This window comes from Poeciliopsis prolifica, unplaced genomic scaffold (assembly GCF_027474105.1).
Source record: "Poeciliopsis prolifica strain line A6 unplaced genomic scaffold, Auburn_PproV2 SCAFFOLD025, whole genome shotgun sequence".
Lineage (NCBI taxonomy): Eukaryota > Metazoa > Chordata > Actinopteri > Cyprinodontiformes > Poeciliidae > Poeciliopsis > Poeciliopsis prolifica.
In genome coordinates, this window is record NW_026562400.1 from 4,617,495 (window position 1) to 4,639,977 (window position 22,483).

General features: G+C 38.1%; 1 protein-coding gene across 1 annotated transcript in view; it reads right to left on the bottom strand.

Annotated features, from left to right (window-relative positions):
• bcam (basal cell adhesion molecule (Lutheran blood group)) overlaps positions 1-22,483 on the bottom strand; it is a 60,975-nt gene that overhangs the window by 19,096 nt on the left and 19,396 nt on the right. Inside the window, 2 exon segments of the mRNA XM_055047204.1 lie at positions 115-213; positions 215-240. Coding sequence (XP_054903179.1) covers positions 115-213; positions 215-240 — 125 coding nt within the window.

The following is a 22,483-nucleotide window of genomic DNA, read 5'->3' on the forward strand; positions in this document are numbered from 1 at the left end:
AACAAAACAAAAAAAATTGCAGAATCTCTGACAGTGCACTTTGTACTTTAAGAGCTTCAATGTAAAAATGCTTCTTGTGTGTAAATATTTTGACACGGTATATAATATACTTACAAAGTGCCAACCAACAACAACATCTGGCAAGGTCGTGCCAGAATATGCACAGGGCAGTTTGGCTGTTGTTCCGCCGTCCACCTCCACCTTCGGAGTCACCCTTCACAGTTATAGTGCCAGAGCAAACTGGAAAACAACAAGCAAAAGCAAAAACGGTCATTATACGTGTCATCTTGTTTATACAGACCTATTTAATACATAGGAATATTATTGAAAGGTTATTTTATTTCTGTAACTCAATTCACTAAGAAAGAAACAGTATGTGAATTAATTACACACAGAATACAGTTTTCTTGCATTTATTTTGCTACTATGATGATCTCTCTGATTACAGCTAATAAAGACATGATATTTAAGATTTAGAAAAAAAAAAACATGGTGAGAACGTTGTGGTGTTTGGAGCTGCTTTGTGACTTGCTGCAATTGATTGAACCAGGCATTCTGCTGTCTACATGCAAATCCTAAAGGGGAATATCAAAAACTGGCTTTCAGCTTAAGTACCTAGGTAAGTAGCAGAAAAATGTTCCAAAACCCACCATTAACTCCAAAGTCTCCCAAACCTTAATTTGGAGATAATTCAGGTTTTTAGGGGGGCATAAAATGTATATTTTTAAAGAGTGCAGTGTCTCACTCAATTCACTTTGTTAAGATGTAGCCGAATGGTTTAGTAAAAATAGGGAATGGTATTGCCTTGTTTATTAAAAAATGAATTTCATTTCAGCTCTCCATAAAAATATTCTTTCAACACATCTGGAATCCTAAGCACAGCAAGAATCCTAAGCAAGAATGTAAGAGACAAAGAAAGAAATATAGGTAAATCTTTCTGGTGGAAAGATAATGTCAGGAGGTCCAAAATCTTTGAAATATGTAATCATTCTTGAATTGGTTCTGGAAACTGACTGTTAGGACCACAGCTGTTCTTTAATGCAGGAGCAACACATCCGCATTTAAGGTACCACAGGAGAAGCAGTGCAGCCCTTGGACTGGTGTGCTCCCATTTCAACAGACATTAGGATGCACCCAGTGTCCAGATTCCCATGCAAGACTATGCAGCTGAGGAACAAAATGGGCCTGGGCTACTTTCTCCAGGGACAGACAACTTATTCCCCAAGACTGAATTACAATATGAGCTGCTGAGAAAACAGGATCGAGAGCTGGGGGAAGCAAAGGAGCTCAATTTCTGCAAATACAATCTCTAATTTCCAAATGCTTTCAATCAAAATGACAAAAAAGTTGTAGAAAAAAGACAGTACTATAAAAGGTTAATATAGTTATCATGCTATATTGAGTTAGAAATCCGTTGATAAACATGACCAGTCTTTGTCATTCCCAATTTAGGCATGCACTTTCCGGGCCTGTCAGTATAACTTATGCCAGATTTATTCAACATGTCGGTAAATAGACTAAAGTTTTTTTTAACAACTGAGCCATGCTTGTGCTAAAACAAAGCATTGAACCAAAGAAGATAATTCGAAATGCTTCAAAACACCCTTATATATATAAACTGAAGTTAATATTTAAACTGCAGGCATGCATATGGCTAATGAAATACACAGACCCAATATTCTGTATGATCACATAAATTAATCATACCATCAATTTCTAGACTACAAAATCCACCACTGAATAATTTATTTGTTGTGAAAATCTGCCAAGAGTGGAGAGAATATAGACTTCTGGGAACCGTAGCGGTTTGACAGGCTAGTTTTATTAAGGAGGCAGAGAGAAGGAGAAGGAGAGGATGAAAGAGTTTTTATAAAATGTCTGCAGAGAGATGAGAGGAGCTAAGTGATGGATGTCTTGTTATCAGTCTTAAGAAAAGAAGGTAAGACACGGTGCATTAAAAAATTTGGGAGGTTGGCGTGCTGTGGTGGCAAAGGAGGTAACGTGACCCACGTTTGGAGGCCTTGAGTCTCCAAACGTTCGATTCCCGGACCCGACGATATTTGCCGCATGTCTTCCCCGCTCTCCTTACCCCTTTCCTGTCAGCCTACTTTCATATAAGGGACACTAGAGTCCACAAAACCCCCTGGAGTAAAAAAAACAAAAACAAAAAATTGGAAGACGACAATAGGGTGTGCTGTCAAAATTAAGCACTATTTTAGCTTTGCGTCGTTCCACTGTGGTCAGATACTGCGATTCACCACAACCCCACAAACCACTAAGAGGTCAAAGATCAGTGAAGTGCTGACATTTGATAAAAAGATCTCACGTCTCTGTCCAACATTTTACCCTCTCACTTACTTTGCTCGGTTACTTTTTCACTTCCCTTGTCTCTATTTTAATCCTGCTTCTCTTCTTTTTCCACTCCTCCTCATAAAATTATTCAATCTCAAGATGACTGGTTTTGCAAACTGACACTCATGGCCTATGTTTGTAAAGGGGGGGAAAGCCATAAAAGGAATTCTCTATTTTTACGCCAAAACAAACAACAAAGGAGCCAAGCAAATGTACGTGAATGTTTGAGTAAATGAAGCACAGAGCTTTTCAACAGCACTTAAGGTTTAAGCGTCCCGTTGACTGCTACATGGGAAAAATACACATTGTCGCACACAAAACATTAAAGTCCTTCTGGGACATGTGTCGGAGGTTTTCCCTTTACAAGGTGAGATACAGTAATTGGAATTCTTTTAGGTTTATAGTAATTATGGCACTAATAACTGCAACTTTTGCTAAAACTTTTTTAAGCTAGCCCCATGCTACAACAAACTATGCCTGGGGGGTGGTAGCGTGGTAATCAGACCACCCAGAAAACTAAAAACAACATTACTTTGTTTTGATTGCTGTTTTCAAACTCTGTTTTAGCATCACACTTTTCTGATTAAGTTAAAACTGTACAATTGGGTTTGTGTTCATGTTCTGTATGAGTGCAGAATTATTTTTCTCTTCAGTGTCACCAAGGGGTAAAAAGAAAATCAGACAAAAACAGGAAGACGCACAAGGTAAAAGGGCGGTGAGTTTATATTAGAACGTGTATTTTCATTTTAAAATGTTTTTGCCAGATGTAATGGGACATACTGTCCTAGAATAAGAAGTGGAAGAGTCGCCTGTGGAAGCACAACATCTGATACTTTACATGTTCTCTGCAAGCAAACCTTCCAGTTGGGTCTTCAGAGGCTAAAACTTTGCCGCATTCCCACTTTAAACATATTTAAGCACATTCAGAGAACAAAAATATTCTTTTGAGGGGATGAATTAACATTTCCAATTTTAAAATTAGAGATCTACCTGGAATTCACTGGAATTAGCTGATTATTTTTTAAATTGATTAAACCTGTTTGGTGTTCAGTCTGCAGAAGCTACAAAAAATGAAACTTTTCTGGTCAGCAACCATACCAGTTGCTACCAGGTTGTGCAAACAATAAGAAGGTGTTATTGAAAAAGAAGACATACAATTAGCTACTTAAAAAACAATAGGAAAGTATGAAGAAGTGATATAAAAAGAAACAGCATTTTCTACATTTCAAGATTATAGAGAGAAGAAAACTTTCAGCTGTCAGCACAAAGGCAGTAGTAAGTACTGCACAGGTGCACTATTTTATTCTTTTAAATGTTGATGAGATTTGGGACATCTCAAACTTTATTAGAAATCTCAAAGTTAGGGTAAGCTTTCTCTTTTCTAGCTGTGCAAACTGAAAATTTCAAATGGAAAATGCTAATTCCTGGGCAAATGTCAACCTTGAACCCCTTTGTTTTAAATCAGAAGTTAAACCCTGTTTTACACCACATTCTTGGTTTGTCAAAGCACAAAACCTAGAAAATGTGGTGTACTATTTTCCTATATCTACCTATATTACAGGTTTTGAAGAGACGTTTTCCTCTGTAAGGAAAAGTCCAAGACTGTTCGACCTCAAGCATCTAAGATCCAAAGTTGCAGATCAGAAATCGGACAAAACTCTGAATTAGAGCGCATTGTCTAGTTATGACTGCATGTAGCAGTGAAAAAAATTGTTTCAATTATAATCTTTAAAAAGTTTTGCAATTATACTACAAATAACTAAAATGGTTTAATTTAGAAGACGACACACAAGCTTTGACAATAAGTTGTAATACTTCATACTGCAGCTTTCTTTAGATGATTTAAAGAGTGGATTTCACCAATCCTGAAAGCAAAGAACATTTTCAGTTTCCTCACTAGTGTTTGAGCCATCTGTTAGAACTCAGATTGGACAACCTTGTCCTGACCTCTTAGTATTTCTGACTGCTACTGATGTCACATGAGCAGAATAAATTGAGAAAAATTTAAATAAATAACGGTTTGGCAGAAAACCTTGAGCATTGATGCAATAAGGGGAAAGAAGACTCTTTTGTAACAATAACTCATGAGGGTAAAGGGGAGATATAGCCTTTTCCAGAGCAAATGTGAAGCCTCTTCACTGATTATTAAATCACATTGGCTAATAGTTTATTTTGAGCCATGCAAGTCACACTAAAACAATCCTATTTCAACTCAGGAGGAAATATTGTAACATCTGTGTTTCATTCTTGCATCACACATTAAGAACATTTTTCAACCACTGGTGCAAATTTGCCAAACATAACGGGTTTACAACCACCCCACTCTCACTTCCACAACTGTCAAAGCCCTCTTTTTTTATTTTACTGTATAATGATGTAGACCTGTTATGAGTTGAAGCATTTGGTGAAAGATTCTTGCCATAATTTACAAAACAAACAATCCACTGAGAACGATTAGGTGGTGCTGACGTCTGGTAGGACTCAATTATAAGGAATGAAAATCTAAATCAGCAGAGTCCATCTGCATCACATCCTGCTTCTTCTGCCAAATTGCTGCTCACTGATTTTCTTTTCTGTCTCCCTCTCAGACGTATCTTTTGGTGCAATTCGCAACATGTTGAGTCCAGAATGATCAATCAGGCCGCCGCTCTGTGTTTTATACACATGGGGCAGCTGGACAGACAGAGACGGGCAATTAAAGAATAATTAGGGAGTCTTCCATCCAATCTGAGCCCGGAGTAGCATGTGGGTGTGTGCTGCAGTGATTGTGTATTTACAGAAACAGGCCGATGGCTATCATATTGTGTGAGAGTGAGAAAAAGAAACAAGGAAGACCATTGGGGGCTACTGGAGTGTACGGAGGGGTGGGGGTGAGTGGTGGCAGAGGGGCCTCGTTAGCTGATGCAGGCTAGATAATCGGATTTTGTTAAAGAGAGGGAAAGTGTGTGCGAGGTGTGTTTGAGGTGTGTTTGAGGTGTGTTTGAGCGGGTAGAAAAGCAGATGGGAACAATATGGTCAGACTGTGACCTGTACACACCCACATAAAACATAAACACACACACACCCTTACAGTACATCTATAATGCATGGGATATTTATGAGCATCCTAACTCCTTTAAAAAAGCTCTGGCTAAGTATGTTGTGTGAGGAAAAGCATCCAAAGTCTGCAGCAGAAGCAGAGAGGAGGAGACCCAGAGGGTTGTGTCAGTCCCACATCTACTGAAAAGTTAATGTGAAACGAACTTTAAAACCCTCCTGTCTGCCTCCTCTCTCTGCTGCATCTCTTTCTTTTTTCTCCTCTTTCTCTCACACACACACACACATGCACGCACGCACACACACACAAAGAGAGAAAAGAGGGAGCCTCTCATTATGAAAAGAGCCAGCTGGATCCTCTCGCTCTCTTGTCCTCTTTTTCTTCTCTTGTTTTTGTCTCACCTACTGTCATATTCTGGACATCATACCAGGAGCCTCTTTCTCTTTGGCATGCCTCCTTTTATCCCTAAATCTCAAAGAGCATCTTTTAATACCCAGTGCTCAAGTCTTTTATTTGCAACAGAAGCTAAGGATTTGCAAGTTGGCGATATAATAAGCCAAAGAAGAAAGGGGGATGGAGAGAGAAGAAAAGAAAAACACTGCGCTGTCTGTTGTACAGCACAGTGTTTTTTAAGTCACCATATACTCTTTTTTTTAGTTTTTATAGATATTACCTGCTTCTCTCTCTTGCTAATCCAAACACAACTCTTGTGATAGATGATTGATGTAAATCAGAGAACTGTTTACCTCTGCATAATACAGCTAGGGGTCCAAGAGAGGTGACTTAGACTTCAGACTGCATATATTACAGTGATGGATCATAAAACCCCGCATCAACACTGCCACAGGAAGTGTACAGAAGATTACTCTGAACCAAACATAGGGAAGGGCAGCACACACACAATGTGATGAACGATGAATGTCAGTGTGTGAGTGGGCGTGGGTGTGTGTGTGTGTGGGTGTGTGTGTGTGTGTGTGTGTGGTGTGTGTGTGTGTGTGTGTGTGTGTGTGTGTGTGTGTGTGTGTGTGAGGTCCAAAACTCAGACAGGATTAGTGGCTTTGAAAGTTGGCAAAGCAAACAGTGCTGGGAGACACAGCTTCAATGTCATGAAGGACTTAATCACCTACAGTAAGAGGTAATGAAGCTAACAGCAAAAGCACAAGCAACTTGTCAGATGCCAATCAGAAGCTTCAATGCATTTAATTGGGAAATTATGTGACAAATCAAAACAAATACTGTGAAGAATTAAAAAAATAAGACATGGTTTTCATATTCTTCTACTAATTAAACTGCTAAAAGCCGTGCTGTCCATATTTGGCAATATGGACAGAACAAAATTTCAAGTCTTGCCACAAATTGTCGACTGTGGTCTGAATTTTGACTGGAGCGTTGCAACACTGGGTAATAATAGGTTAAGATTTTTGTTGCAACTTTGACCAAGAAGCGGCTGCTTGAAAAATCTCTTTGGTTAAATAAATAAAAAGTCTAAGAGTGCGAGACTCTTTTGAGGTCTTTTCAATTGTTCATTAACTATTAATAGATGGAAAAATCCTTCTAAATATACTGAAAGAGCTGCTGATCAGTCGAAAGTGTTGAATACTGGAAGTTGCATCACACTTTTCTGATTACCACATGCTGAAATCCACCCAGCTCTCTATGACATTATTTCTTCCATATTTTACTCAGTTTATTGTGCTTTGAATTTTTTATCATGGTTTTTCCATGTTGTGACTTAGCAACTATTTTCTTTTTTGGTATGTATGTGTTGTATTTTTTTACAGCTGTAAATAGCTGCCTTTTCTTTTCTATTTAAACAGATTTTCCCAGTTAAATTTATGCTAATGAAAACTCATATTCGGAGGTGCATTCAGTTGGAACTGAGACGAAACGCATTTCTCAAGCTTATCTTTAAGCAAGAAAGCCTAGAATATTTTCATTTGAAGCCATCAGGGGATGAAATTGATTGTAAGTCTATCTATTTACTCTTACAAAGAAAGTAGCAGAAGCACAATGCAGTTTCACTTCCACAAACAAAATGCTCGCATAGCCTGTGAGCAGAAATCTTTGTTGGTAAGAATCGAGTCATCTTCCCCTCATCCAGCTAGCACTGACAATTTCCTGTAAATATTAAGGACTGGAGCAGATTCAAATCTTGTTTTTTGGGCCTCTTCACTAAGTGCACACATCAATCTGCTTGCCATGCCATATTGCAACAGTACAACAATACAGTTTGTTGTGGAGGTGGAGACGTAATGGAGTAAAACAAACAGGAAAGTGTCCCTGTGTGTATTCTCTAAGTAAGTGCTGTGATTTTTCTTTAAGTTGCAAAAACTCACTGCATCCCAAAGGTGATTATTTACTGTATTTACAGGTAAGAAAGAATAAAAATTGAAATGTTATTATATAATAATTAAGTATCCGGAAACAAATTCAAACTTCATTAGTGATTTCCTCTTAAACCTCCTAAAGTTTTAGTGGGTGACAATTTGAGACAGAAGTAAGCATGGGTTTACACCGCATGTGTGCATGTGAGCTGGGTTTGTGTGTGTGGGTCAGAGCCTTTCTGGGGCAGACTCCCTCTGTCAGGGTGGGACCTTGTAAGGCAAGGACTCCATCAACGCCTGAGTGATGAGGCAGGAACAGGTGCAGCGCTGGGGAACAGCAGCTGCTGCGAGCTCCAGACTCAATCGGCAAATCAACAATGAGGGCCACATAGAGAGCAGCATGGGAGAGAGTGAGAAACCTCGAGTCACACAGATGATAGACAAGCAGCAAGACGGGAAGTAACATGGTTGGAAAAAAAAGTCATACCATTTGGAGAATAAGGCTTTTCGTGACCAAGGAGACAAAGATACAGCTAATGAGAAAAAGCCAGACGTCTGTCCTCTTGGAAGGGTGTAAAGATAATTGCAGCCTGACATCATGCATGCAGATATGTCCACCGATGACGATATTGTTCTCTAAATGTTGACCTCTAAGATAAAATTACTTTATATAGAATTGAATAGATGTTCACCAAAGTCATATGCTGGAAGCAAAACAAATATTGAGGAAGAAAGGAATGTAATTGAGGGTGGTCAGTTCAATTCATTAATAAAAACAAAAATTAGATTTTATTCTGATGCTAAATAATTTATTATTAATAGATGATATTTTCCTTGAACACAGAAAGTACTCCTGGTTGTGCATCTGAAAGGATAAAAGAAATGAAGGAACCAGGGATCAAAATATGCTATCACTCAAAGGTGTAATTGATGGTAATCAGAGTACAATATGTATTAGCTAAACAAAGTATAGTCAGTAGTATATGGCAGGTTGAATATGTGACTATATCGCTTTTTTTAATTGGTTTGAACTGGGGTCATTTGAGCTGACTCTAACTATGACTTAATTTGATTCATATGAACTGAACTTATTTAAAATCAGTTGTAGCAAGCTTAGATACTGTATATCTCAACATGATCTAGATCTGCTTGTCGTAAAGAACACTGAGATTAAATTTGTTGACGTATAAATAAACTGATCTAACATGAACTTAATAGAGGAATATTAACGCTAAACCTTTCCAACTCATTTGCATTTATTGTGCCAATTCACCAAAAGCTTTAATAAGGAATATTAATGACTCAGTTTTAGCTTTTCATGAGGACTAAAACAACAAAATAAAATAATTGTAAAAGCGTTAATGTGTAACTGATATTTCTTAAAATCATGGTTTTGCAAAGTGATTGTAAGGATAAATTACACTGAAAATTGTACCATAGACTGAAAAGAAAACAAGGAGAAAGAAAATGCAAAACTCAGGTCATCTTAAAAAATATTTATTGATAAAAGTAGTCATACATTTGTCAAAGACCATAAAAATGAAAATGTCAAGTCTGACCACTGATCTAATAAAATGTCCAATATCCTGAAGCACTTACAGCGTCATCCGGTTCTTTACGTAGATAAGATTCCACACACAATAAACAACATAAATTTATCTCTTTTGGCAGACAATTACAGTAACTATGGATGTAGTCTCAACTTGTTTTATACAGGAGCCCTTTGCAAACCTTCCCCATGACAGATTCATGCACAGTTGAGACCAAATTATGTCATAAAACCAGGTACTTTATGACAGGGTACAACTGTGTTTTTTCACTTATTGACACTAAATCTGAGTTTATTCTCTTTTCCATCTAAATTAGAATGACTAAATTATTTCTGCTGGCTAAATGTCAAAAATATTTGAAGTTTGCACTGACATTACATTAAAGAACTTAACAAAGAAAAGATTATGAAGTCTTTGTAAGTTTCTGATAAGTTAATTGCCAACATTCATAATGTGACACAATATTGTAATTTGATTTGATCCAAATGAATTCATAAGGCATCTTTATCAAATGCTACAAAAATATATGTAAACTTCTACAGTTTAGAAAAGTAACAATGTTTATCTAAAAAAAATGATCTTGCTATTCTGAAATTTAGCAAATATAAATCATTTGTGGGAGTCTTAACTGAACATAAAAACTTTTATACTAATTTTATGTCAAACAGCAAGAAAAATAAAAAAGGTAGGAATCTTGTTATAATGGTTGTAACTATCGTTTTAATTTGATGTTTTATGGTGAACTTAGGATGATGTATAAAAGTCATTGCTTCTTTTCCAAAAACAGAAACTTGATGTTCTGAATGCTAAGCCTCTGTGAACATGGAGTAAATCCTTATAAACTTGTTCACTCAAACACCCACGGATTAAGTAAAGTGATCATCAGAAGAGTCCTGGAGACGAAAACTTTTTTTTTTTTTTGAAGATCTTGGCTAAGTAGAGCATTGACAGCAGTACTCTAAAGTCCCAATTACAGCAATCTGAAATTCAGCTTCAGATTTATGAATCTAATCTGATACTCCCAGGCCCTTTAAAAGCATCTCTTCCCATAACTTTGATTGGATGGAAGAGATTTAATGTCCGTCATAGACGATATCTAGGCCTTTAATTGGAGTCAAACAGGATTTAGTTCTCGCATGTTGCATAGAGGTACCCTCATTTTCAGTGGATTTCCTGTATTTTATGAAGGCAAAGTGTCATATCCGTGTGTCTTCAGAAGCAGGATTGTTGATTAAAGGTGAGATAAAAGGACACTGGCTATTACTCTGATGCCACCTGCTATCGCCCCCACAATTACAGGATAAATGATGGTCTGCTTGTCTTCCTGTCTCTGCTTGTACAGATGCTGCCTCAAGTAAAAATAAAATTTACACCTGGGACCCTGCAGTCACACACAAATTCACAGTTTTCACAGTTATACCTGAAGGCTATCAGACTTTTTATGCTGTTTTCTTTTAATATATTTATATTTGAAGAAGTTCCAATGACGTCTTCACAAACACAGAAGATAAAACCTGATATGCCTGAAAATACAATCCCATATAAGTTAAGGCTTCGGTATCCTTTTAATGTCAGGATTTAGTGTTAACTTAATTTGTCTTTTCTCTTAGGCTGCACTTTTATAGCTCTTAGATCAATCCCCTTGGTTAAAATCTGTTTCATCTTCTGTGTCTGAAGTGCAAAACACACTTTCAATGGCACCAATTTGATTAGCACTTAAAACACGTTTCACTTTGTGGATTTAGAGGTCGAGCTTCCTTTTAAACAAGTGAAATGAGACGAAAGACGGGACAGAATGGATGGAGAGAACACAGAAATTAGTTTGGAAGGTCGGATCTTCTCTGGGTCGTGATGTTGACGTAATGCAGCTGAGTCAAACACAAGCCAATTTGCAATGGGCTGAGATTGCATCTGCAGTCTCCCCCTTCCGCCATAAGGCTCCATGACTTTCACATCAGCATTAATGTTGTAAAGCAGGGCCAAAAGGGAATGAAGAGTTTAATGACTGCAAATGAGTGAACAGTAGCTCCCCCCATATGGTACCATAAGGCAAGAAGTTTTTAAAATATTCCCTGTAGCTCAGTAAATCTGATACAATTTCATATGTTTGCAATTTCCCACACGATCATCTTCTCCAGTCAAAATGAAATTTCTCCCAAATTTGGTTACTTCTCCTTGACAAATAGATGTACATAAACAATGACATGAGGCTACAGAAGTAGCAATGAAACTAAAAAAACAGCAAAAATGGCCATGTGCACTGATGACCTGGCTGTCTATTCATCATACCAAAGGTAGTTCAGTGATAAACTGGCCCCAATGAGGCTCAGTGGGGACAAGAGAAGCGAAGGCTGAGACATGGTCCGATCTAACAGACGAGCCAGTGTAGTTGAGGAAACTCATTGTCAGATTAAACAGTTCATAAGTCTATAAAATATGAGGCTACATAGCCACAGACTAATCAAGGTGCCCTTGACCCTTGTTCACTGCCAACATACCAACAAAAAGTATGAGCATAATAAATGGAGCATGAAGAAAGGAGGAAGGTGTTCTGGTCTGATGAATCATGTTTTCACTTCAAACAGGTTTCTGCCACCGGAGGCTCCAGAACTAAGAGGATTTTGACATTTTTTAACAATGTTATGGTAACAAAGATTGTCAGGTTTCAAGAAATTTTAATTCAATGGACATTTCCATTTGATTTCTGCAACAAAATGGCACTGACAAAGTAACATTAATATTTTTTAGATGTATTTTTCTTATCAGGTTTGAAACAATTTTTTGTTGTCTTTTTTTACATACCACAGAAGAATTTCATTTCCTCTCTTTTTGCTACATTTTTATAATGTGTTTTATTTAAAAATCTAAAAATGTATTTGAAAGATATCAAATTTGGTAGATCGGAAATATATATTTTACATTTTTAAGGGATTAACTTGGGCTCCAAATTTTCCAGATCTCAATCCAGTCATGCATTTGTGCAGGACATTAGGAAAATTTGGAATCTCCAAGCTTTCCACTACTCCCAAGTCCAAAATAAATATGGCTGCCAGTGGCAAATATAGTGGAGTTAGTTTTAGTCAAAACGTTGTGCTGTCGGTTTGAATTTTACTAACTTGGTAACACAATAATGTATGACCTCTATTAGTGAGAATGTTGTTGATATGTTGCAAGGTAAGACATACCATCACTCGACTGGTCATGCAAATAGTCCTTGTTTTATAAATCAAACCTGAAATACTATGAAGCTCGGTAAAACGTCGTACCCAGATCTCTGACTTCAATGACATAATTTAGGAGTGTGAGTTTTGTTTCCTGTAGGCAGTAGGGATTGGCACTGGGTCTGCACTGCAGTAGAGGGCAAAGAGGTAAGATTACAGCGTGTGTCAATGTAACTGATAAATCACAGCTTTACGACTCGTGTTCTGTATCATCTCATGGTGGTTTAGGAACTCAGCACAAACAGTGCGAAGTCGGCCCGTCATGCACCCTTTTGTTCACTGAGAAATTCCCCCTCATCAGTCTTGCTGCCTCGGCAACGGGGTGAGAAGTCAACTCCATTCAAACAGAAGAGTTTGGAGCCACGCAGTAAATAAGAGGATTTGTACGTGCATGGGAGAGGGAGTGTTTGCCCTCTTTGGACATAAGCGTGCAAGTGGGAAGGTGAAAGTCTGGACAAGGAGAGATGGAAGACGGAGAGAAAGAGTCCACAAGACGAATATAAATGTCTGCTGACACTGCAGTCTACTGTCCTCCCTGGAGCAAGCAACAGTTGGAAAAATAAAAAAATAATACAAAAGAAATAGACTCAAGTAAGAGATTAAAAATAGAGAGAAGAATGGATGAGTCTGGGGAATTTTAGTGCTGTGTAAGGATTCCTAGAAAGGCTGCTTTGATATATTGCCTTAGTGATAGAGCAAAGTGTCCATCATTTGAATTAGCCAAGTAAAACCCCACTCATCTCACTGAATTTCTGAGTCATTCAAAATGCTAATACATTTCAGTTGATGCAATCTGCACACACTGACTGACTCCAAAGATTTCCCAAAAGGCAGAGGGAAAAAAGATACACTCACCAGTTACTTAGTTAGGTGCACTTATTCAATTGTTCATGGTCAAATAGTGAATCAGCCACTCATACATTCAGTAATTAAAGTCTAAAGAACATAGTAAACATAGTTATCTGAAGCTGGAACTGAGGATCAGAATGACGACCAACAGAGACTTAAGTGGCTTCAAATGCATCATGGCTGTTGGTGCAAAATAAGCTAATCTGATTTGCTGATCTCCTGGGATGTTTGTGCATCACCATCCATCAGGTTTACAAAGAATTATCTGAAATGAGCAGCAGTTGTGTTTGATGAAAATAGTCTTCTTGATGTCAGAAGTCTGAGAAGACAGACTGTCTGAGTTAAAAGAAAATAAGTCAAATAATCACTTTTTGCAAGAAGATGGAAGATGCAAAATCTACGTATCTTGCAAATGATACAACCTCTCCAAGGTTGACCTTGGAGAGCAGGAAACGAGCCTGGCTGCCACCGTGCTCCGTGTCGATGTATCTCGGCATCTGGTTTGTTTTAATTTAAAACAAACCAGATGAACAACAGCAGCAGAAAACCACAATGTGTGTTACTTCTGTCAGCTAAAATAAATTGAAGCTCAAATGTGCATGTGGTCTCCAAAACTAGACAATGACAAAACGGAATAAAAGTTTCCTGGTTTGATGAGTATTGACTTGAGTCGTGACATTCAGCAAGAAAGCATAGATTCCTCTTAACCATGGTTTTCAGTACAGGAAGCAGTGCTATGATGTGGAGGATATTTTCATGAGACACTCCGGGCTGCATAGAACTGACAATCCATGCCTTTTTAACATGTGATGGAAAAGGAGATTAACATTTTTAATTTGCAGCCAAGCAATCTGATGAAATGAAGACAATATGAAGAGAAATAAAAACAAGGAATGATTCACATTGTAGTTTTTATGCCTCTGCAAATTATGGCTAAGGGAGTGCAACCCAGTATGATGAAGGTGTACCTAAAAAAATGACTGGTGACTGCAGAAATGTGAATAATATGGAAAAATGGATTAAAATATAAACTAAAATTTTATAAGTCTGTAACTCAAAGTGAACCAAACATAAAGCATCTCCAATTACAGGAAACCATTTAGTCTTGGCTGGCTTTCATTTTCAGGGAGAATTCAATTTGGAAAAGATTGAACAGGACGAAAAAGTGTGTCTGTGTGTGTGTGTCCTGACCGACCTAGAAAGAACCCAATCAGTGGATGTCACTAAAGGGACAGAGATGAGAAAATGTGTTAATATTTAATGTTTTGGGGGCCCCAGAATCAGGGCCTCCTCTCTCTTTGCCGCAGGCCCTCCAATTACCATATTCTGTCCTGTTCTACCCACACTATCTCTTTCTTGCTATTACTTTCCTTCCTTGAAATACATCTACAGGCAGAAAAGGATGAGAAAGGACCAGGGAATTGAGACGATGAAGAGAAAAAAAATGATAGGAATAATTTGTTGAACAAGGTTTTTTTTTAAGAGACCAAGTTAAGGTAGCCAAAAGGTTTCGCAAGACTGCAAACATATGCAGAAGAGAAATGAAAAAGCAAAACTGAAAAAAAAAAACAATAAGGAAGATGAAGTGAGAGAAAAAGAGAGTCCCGTGTGCGTTTTCAATTCCACTCTGCCTCTACCCATTTATCAAAGTAAATGACTTGCCTTAATGGGCCACAATAATATGCAGTGTTTGGCAGAGGTAATCTGCTTGCATATGTTGCCGCTAATCTTGCTGGTGCCTATAATGGGCTGTCCTAATGAGTTGCATTCAGTGATGGAAGTGGCGGAAAACACTATAAATTGCCCACAGGACCAAAACTAAACGGTAAGTCAGCAAAGGGAAGATGATAGAGGAAGAAATTGCAAATCAAAAATAGAAAACTGGTTTATTTATCTCCCTCAGTTTGAGAAAAATGTCAACAACCCTCCTGGTCATTAAATGTGTTATTCTTTCATTTAATAAGGTTAAAAACCTGCAGACGGGACACTAAACCCAATTTTTTCTTGTCAAAAATTATGATTTTTTTTTCCACTGCAGATACAGGTTTGTTCAGGTGTTAAACTGATACAAGTCAACAATTAAAAGCAGTCAGCGATGCTTTCTTAAATTGCTTTTTGCCATCAGCATTAAATGATCAACTGAACTTGACTGCATTGCAAAATAATAATAATTCATTAAGACTGTCCAATTTGATCCAAATCTGGCTACATGATTATGATTGTATTGCGTTTCGGTTATTAATTGTATTTAATTAAGTTTACATTTGGACTTCAATGGATTATACAAGACCACATAAAAGTTACATTTGAATCTATTTAAAAGATTTTATGGCAATGTTTTGAATTTATTTTTGTCGTAGAAGGTGTTTTATTCTATACTGGATAAAACTGTATTCACTGTTAGTGCAAGTATGTTTCTTCTAAAAATTAATGGTACTCTCTAATGCCTTGTTTCCACTGAGTTTGTGCAGTGTGCTAGTTTACGATAGAACAAATTCAGGAAAGTGTTCACATTGGGTTTATCTGGGCAGATGGAGTTCAACCCAAATGGCTAATGTTGCATCATTCTCGTGCAACAATAAACGTGACAAACTTGTATGTCTAGTGTTTGCTGCAAACTATGATGTTCTTCTATCTCACAGTCAATGGACTGTGGTGTGTGACACCAATAGCTTTACACTAACCTTACCATACACTTGTCTTAGGGACCTACAACTGAATTTGGCCCAGGAATGTTGCGGTACGGGTCAGTCATATGGGCTATATTACAATAGAAACAGACAAAGAAGCATACCAAATAGCACCGACCCTTGTCTTGAAGCTCAGTAGAAAAATATTAGGCATAGTGCTCCTATTTACTGTGGAGAACTTTAAATTCAGTTTGAGAGATGTTCTGAAAGGTCAGTGTTTCGGCAATTTTACGTTTTGATTAAATGCATCACAAAAGGAAAAGAGCTGCAATGCTCAAGTATTTCTAGAATAAAACATTTGACTCCATTTATAAAGGTTAGCGTCTTCAATATTGAAAACCTTTTATTATGGGGTGATTTTATAGACAAGTAACTGGAGTGCTGAGACAGGAAGGAAAATGTTCTGAGCTAAAAGAATCTCGTCATATTGTCCTTTACAGCATCTAAGTGTATTAGTTTACATTTTGCTACAACCCAGAATTGGATAACCATCATTTCCTTACTTTAATTTCAGTGATTACCTTTCTCTAAAATTGGAAACATTCAGTAAACATCAAAATATATCTTCATTTCTCATGCAGATTATTTGTTCTTAGAAATGAATTACAATAATCTGAGCTTCCAGTCTGACAGGATTTTTTTGTGGGGCAAACTCACTTGAGCATTCATCACAATCATCTCAACCAGTCAAAATGAAAAATAACACTGCAGCTTGAAGCTTGGTAAAGAGTTTGGTAGTTTTATTATTAACTGATTAGATGCAGATAAGCATCTCCAACCTGACGTCAACTATCCGCAGAGCATTACAACCTCCTATGTGGTTTCAAAAAGGAAGCTACAAAGCTACACTAGTGGTGCACATTTATAGATTCAACAAGCTACTTTGCCAAGAGATGTTGTGATTCAACTTTGCAATGTTGTCAATCTTAATATGAACTTGAATTTGATATTGAACGTAAAGCAAGACATTAAAAGATAAAAAAAAAAAAGATATAAAAGCCCAGGTTCAGGCTCTCAACAGCACATGAATGCAAAACACACAAACAAAAAACCTCAAATAAAACATTTTAATGGGTTTTGGATGCAGTTTGCAAAGATTGGGTTTAATTTGCATTCCTCTTTCCCTTTATTTCCCCCTCTCTGACTTTATAAGGCCAGTTGGTATACAACCTCAGCATACCAAAAAAACTGATTTGAGCTCAAACTATAGACAGAACCCTGAAGTTAGGAAGAATAAAAAGGATAGCAGAGCTGACTTAATAGAAATGAGTGGGTAGACATTACAGCTAATCTCACTAAAAGGGTTAGGACAAAGTGCTGCTGCCTATGCCGTCGCTCTCGCTTCCCCAATAGATCTATCCTTGAATCAATTCATTCTGCAAGCCATTTCCAAACATGCTGTGCAGATAAATACTCTGCATTAAAATAGCTCTTTAGTCCATCTGATGTAATAAAAACCAACTCCATTAGCGGATGTCCACGAATGAGTGTGTGTGTGCTTCCAAAAATATAACAGGACAAGTAGTGTTAGGTAGAAAATAAAAAAAATTAAAAAGACAGACAGCGTGATAGAGAAAGTGAGATTTGTGATAGGCAGTAGACTGCGAAAATGGACAAGGTGCATTGTTTGTCTGTAGGTCAAATATCAGCGGCTGTGCTACCAATACTCAGTGTATTTTAATACTGATGAGACTGGAGAGGAATATCTGAGGGTATATTTACAGTAGCCCGTTTACCAGCTCATACTGCTCCAACTCCAAACAGTTAAAACACACATACAAACATGCATATCTGTTTTTCACCTCTCAACATCTCTTTCTCAACCACAACCTCCATCAGTCATCTTTTTTTCCCCCAGCTGTCACCTCTTGCTGAATTGTAGCACCAAAGTGTTTGGTTGGTCTGACAAAGAGGTCTCTCCCTGCATGGATGGATTACACAAACAATGTGAGATGAGGTAAACATAATGAGGGCCTACAGGTAAATAGCAAAAATGTTCTGGCTCTCTAACCATCTCTCTCTTTAATGGAGCAGGGAGCAATATGACAGAATTGTAAAGATGATTGCTTCCTGCTTCTTCTCATTCTGCATGTGATCAATCATGTTTACATCAGATGAAGGTGTAACAATTCATCAGCACTGGTTTCACAAGACAGGACAAAGTAGCTCATAGTAAAATTTACTTTAAGTTGTGATTGCAATCACTTAAACACACACTGAATTGTGGCTGTAAGCTTAAGATTAATAATTTATTATATAGTCAGCACTGTACTGGAACACGAAATCTTTTTAAAGAGTTTTAAGACCTTCAGATATATTTAAATAAACTAGATAACTAAAAAAGGAATGCATTTTAATACCTTTTGAACAGAAAACATAAAAATTGAAAATAAGACAAAGTCATTCCAGTTGACAGGCAATTTCTCACGATTTATGTTTATTTCTGTTCATTTTGATTGCCATGGCTTCCCTGCTAATGGGAAGACTGCAAGAGTTTGCAGTCTATCTTTTACTAAGGCTATCACCAAAAAAAAAAAAAAATAAAAAAAAAAAAAACTGCCAACTGCCCGGACGTTTTAGATTTGCTGATATTCAGTTCTTCTTCTTGGTTTTCAGTTTTACTGTGATCTATAATCTTTCCAAAGGCCAATCTGAAGCTTATTTTCACAAACAAGAATAAAAATGATCCTATTTAGTATAATTTTGCCCACCTTGGCCCTAATTACAATTGCAGCTACTCCAGCTTGTATGTATTTTCCATAAATCATTTTGGCTCTACTTCAGTAAGAATTGCTCTGCCTGCATTTTCTGTATCTGTTGCATCCTCTTCCAGGGTCTCTCTCCTCCCCTTGCTTGTCTCTCATTCACTGTCTGTTGCAGTGCTGAGTAGCACTCTGCCCATCTCATTTAGAAGCAGCCCTCCCTTCTCGTCTAATGAGGCTTCAGCTTGGCAGAAAAGGGAGAAAATGCAGAGAGAGGAAACACATTTTCACTTCTTCAGCTGACAGCAGTTCCCTCTTGAGTTTCTTTTCCAAAACCCACATGGGATTATGTTAGAGAGCTGGAATAGGGGGAAAATGGTGGAACAAATGGATATCCACTCTTCCCCATTAGCCTCCATTATCTGGAAGCATCATTTCATAACTAGTGACTAACAAGGCCGCAGACGATGTGCCTGTGCCAGTGTTGTAGGTTCAATTGTGCGCCTCGGTAGGACCAGGATACAAATCTGGTGCGGACAGCTCAGAAACCAGAGTGAATTGCCCTTCTTTGTGCCCAAGCTAAAATGCGAGAGCTTGCTGAATAAAGAGGGTCTTATAAGGGGGTGAGGGTCCTCCTTAGGGGCCCAGTCAGTCGGGCATGACAAGCCAGTGCCGCTGTAATGAGATAACAGGCCACTGGTGTACGCCTTGATTCATTCCTCCTTTCTTTTCTTTCTCTATGTCCCTTATCCTTTATGCTATTTTCTTATCCACCCATTGCGCTATTTTTTCAAAACAGGCCATCATGCTCAGCAGGCTGGTAAAGCCTGTGTGTAAGGGACAGATAGAGGGATAAAGAGGAATGGGTAAACCCAGTGGCAGGGAGATAGGGTGAAGGGGAAAGACAAGGGCACAGGGGTGTGAAAGTTAGAGCTCGAGAAGGAGCATGCCCCTTTGTGTGTGTGCATTTCTGGAAAAAATACTCTAGCAAATGATAACAGCTCATAAATCTTAAATTCAAAGAAGGGAGATAGGTGTAATCAAGAGACAGACATTTGACGGGTATACAATCACCAGCTCTGTGAAGGCTGAGCAAAGCCAACCTTCAATCCTCAGACATCAGAGAATTACCACTGCTATTTGCTAATAATTTCCCAAAACATCGGTCTCAAGATGTGCAAAGCTGGTAGAAAAATCTAACAAATAGTTGTACTGAGCTTGTTTTATCATTAGCTAATTGTCATTGTAATAGCATTGTCTGCAATACAAAATATAAACAGACAACTTGGAAGCCAACACTCGATTTTCTGATTTTTTTCTTTTTTTGTGGCCAAAGTGCAACAGCTCACAAAGAGTAGTGGGAACATTATTATGAAGTTACAAAAAAGAAAAGCATAATCACACATTTCCCAAGATATTACCAGTGATTATACACTGGTAATATGTGCTTTGACACAGAAGGTTTGAATAGAAATGCGCCCCTCACATTTTTGCTTCTAAAGAATTTAAAAACATGACAAAACGCAAAAAATTCCAAAGTAGTACATAAGCACACCTCATAAGTGCATTTTTGTCACTAAGCAGCAAAGATTGATGGCTTCAACTGGACTCCTGGTATGATTTGCAGCTTAACTTTCTCACTTCCTCAATGATTCATTAGCACGCTTCTTCTTAAATCAATGCGTTCTTATCATACAAAGACATATTTATAGTCAGAGCATACAGACAGTCAATGCTAAGATTTAATCAGTCACATGAGCTGACTTTCTGGCTATAAACACTAGCACCACCAACATGAAGGGCTGTCTGTGGACCCCAAATCTATGTTCTGATTGCCACACAGAACACACTGCAGACTACAACACATGCAAAGATACCTTTTAATACCCTTCATCCCACCCTCTGTTCCTTCCACCGAACCTACCACTACCCCCATTCGTTCTTTTTGCCTATTATGGAGGATTAACTTGTAATGCTTGGATGAACTTCAATAAGTGGGGGGTACAAAGTCACACCTAGATACCATTGCTGGCAGTCAGGCAGATATGGTCACAGGACTGCTGGCACACACACCGAGCCTTCTGGTCTATGGTGAGACACATGCAGGCATCAACATGCAAACACACACATGCGGGTATACACACAGGAACCAGACTGCCATGCCACAACAGAAAGAAAGGTACAAAATCCAAACCAAAGCCTCTATTAATTCCCATGATCCCTCAGAGATGGAATATTTCAGAGTTAATTACTATCCTCCTGCTTTGCCTATTTTTTTTCTCCTTGATTTCTAAATCCATTATAGTCCCTCTTCCATCCATGAGGCAACCATTCAAATATGCTGTCTACAGTAGATCCTTCTTTGTCTCGGCTCTACAATTTTATTTATTTTCCCCCTGCTGCTCGCCTTGTGCCTTGGCAGACTCTTCAACACTTTGTCTTGACTGAGTGAAATGAAAGCAAATATGGTTATGGGCCCTCACACACACTCACACACGCACACGAACGCACATAGAGGGTCTTGGCAAAAGGCAAATGCTGAGTCTGGCATCGAGGTTGTGTCTTTCTGGTTGGAGTTGGGAACCACAGAGAGTTTAATTAGAGTGGAGAGAGGCACCACATGGATGGTTGACTTCCTGGTAAGACTGGCTGAAAGGCTGAGGGGTGGAGAGGCCCACTAACAACCACCACACTGTGAGATGCTAGCTGTAAAACAAACAACAAAAAAATATGCACACAACCAACCAACAGTTATAGCTGTAGACACAGTAGCTGCACTCTCATTTGTATGCAGTGTGTGCTTTCAAAATATCTTTCTGCCTCAAACTGAGGCAGAAGATAGCTCAGTTCCTGAGCAGATAGTTCATTAAAGACATAAAGCAACCTTATAATTTAACCTAATTTATAACTGAAAGTTTACTGCATTCTCACTCTCATTGCTCTGCATTATGTCATGTCTCATCTGGCATTTTGTTGCATGGGCTCTACCTGTTTTAAGAAACATATTGAACACACCCCCCCACACACACACACACACACACCCACACACACACACCCACACACACACACACACACACACACAAAACACACACCCACACACACACTCATACCACAAAAGAAGGAAGAGTTATTTGCCCAGTCATTCGTTATGGTATAGGTACATTCTGTAAAACACTCTGCAGTCAATAACTGCTTCCTATACACTTGATTTAACCTTTTGGCATTCATGGATAATTTGAAACATAATGGCACACCTGGCTTCTCCTAAACTCAATTACAGTGCCTTGCAGAAGAAGTACCCATACATTTGTCTCATTACAACCACAAACTTCACTCTATTTTCCTGAGATTTTATGTGATAGACTAACACAAAGAGGTGTGTAATTGTGAAGTAATGGGGAAAGCCAAAACAGTTGCAAGGTTTTCAGGGATATCTCTGTTCCGATGGATTCATTTTTCAATCCTTGTTTGCAAATAAAATGTCAAAATGAGCCTTACTATATGGTCCCTGCAGCAGAAGACTGCCAGTTTTAGGCCGAACCCCTTTGATTTTGCAGCCAAAGGAAAATGAGCGGAAAGCTCACATATCTCAGTAGATTGTATCATGTGACATGCCAAAGTAATCTTATAATGAGGTTTTCTGTTTGTGTGTTTATAAGGAAAAAGAAACTTCTGATTAATGCTTAAATCTCAGGGCTTTGTTTTGTACCTAAACACAGCTTCTCTTATATAATGACATAATAAATATATGAAAATTA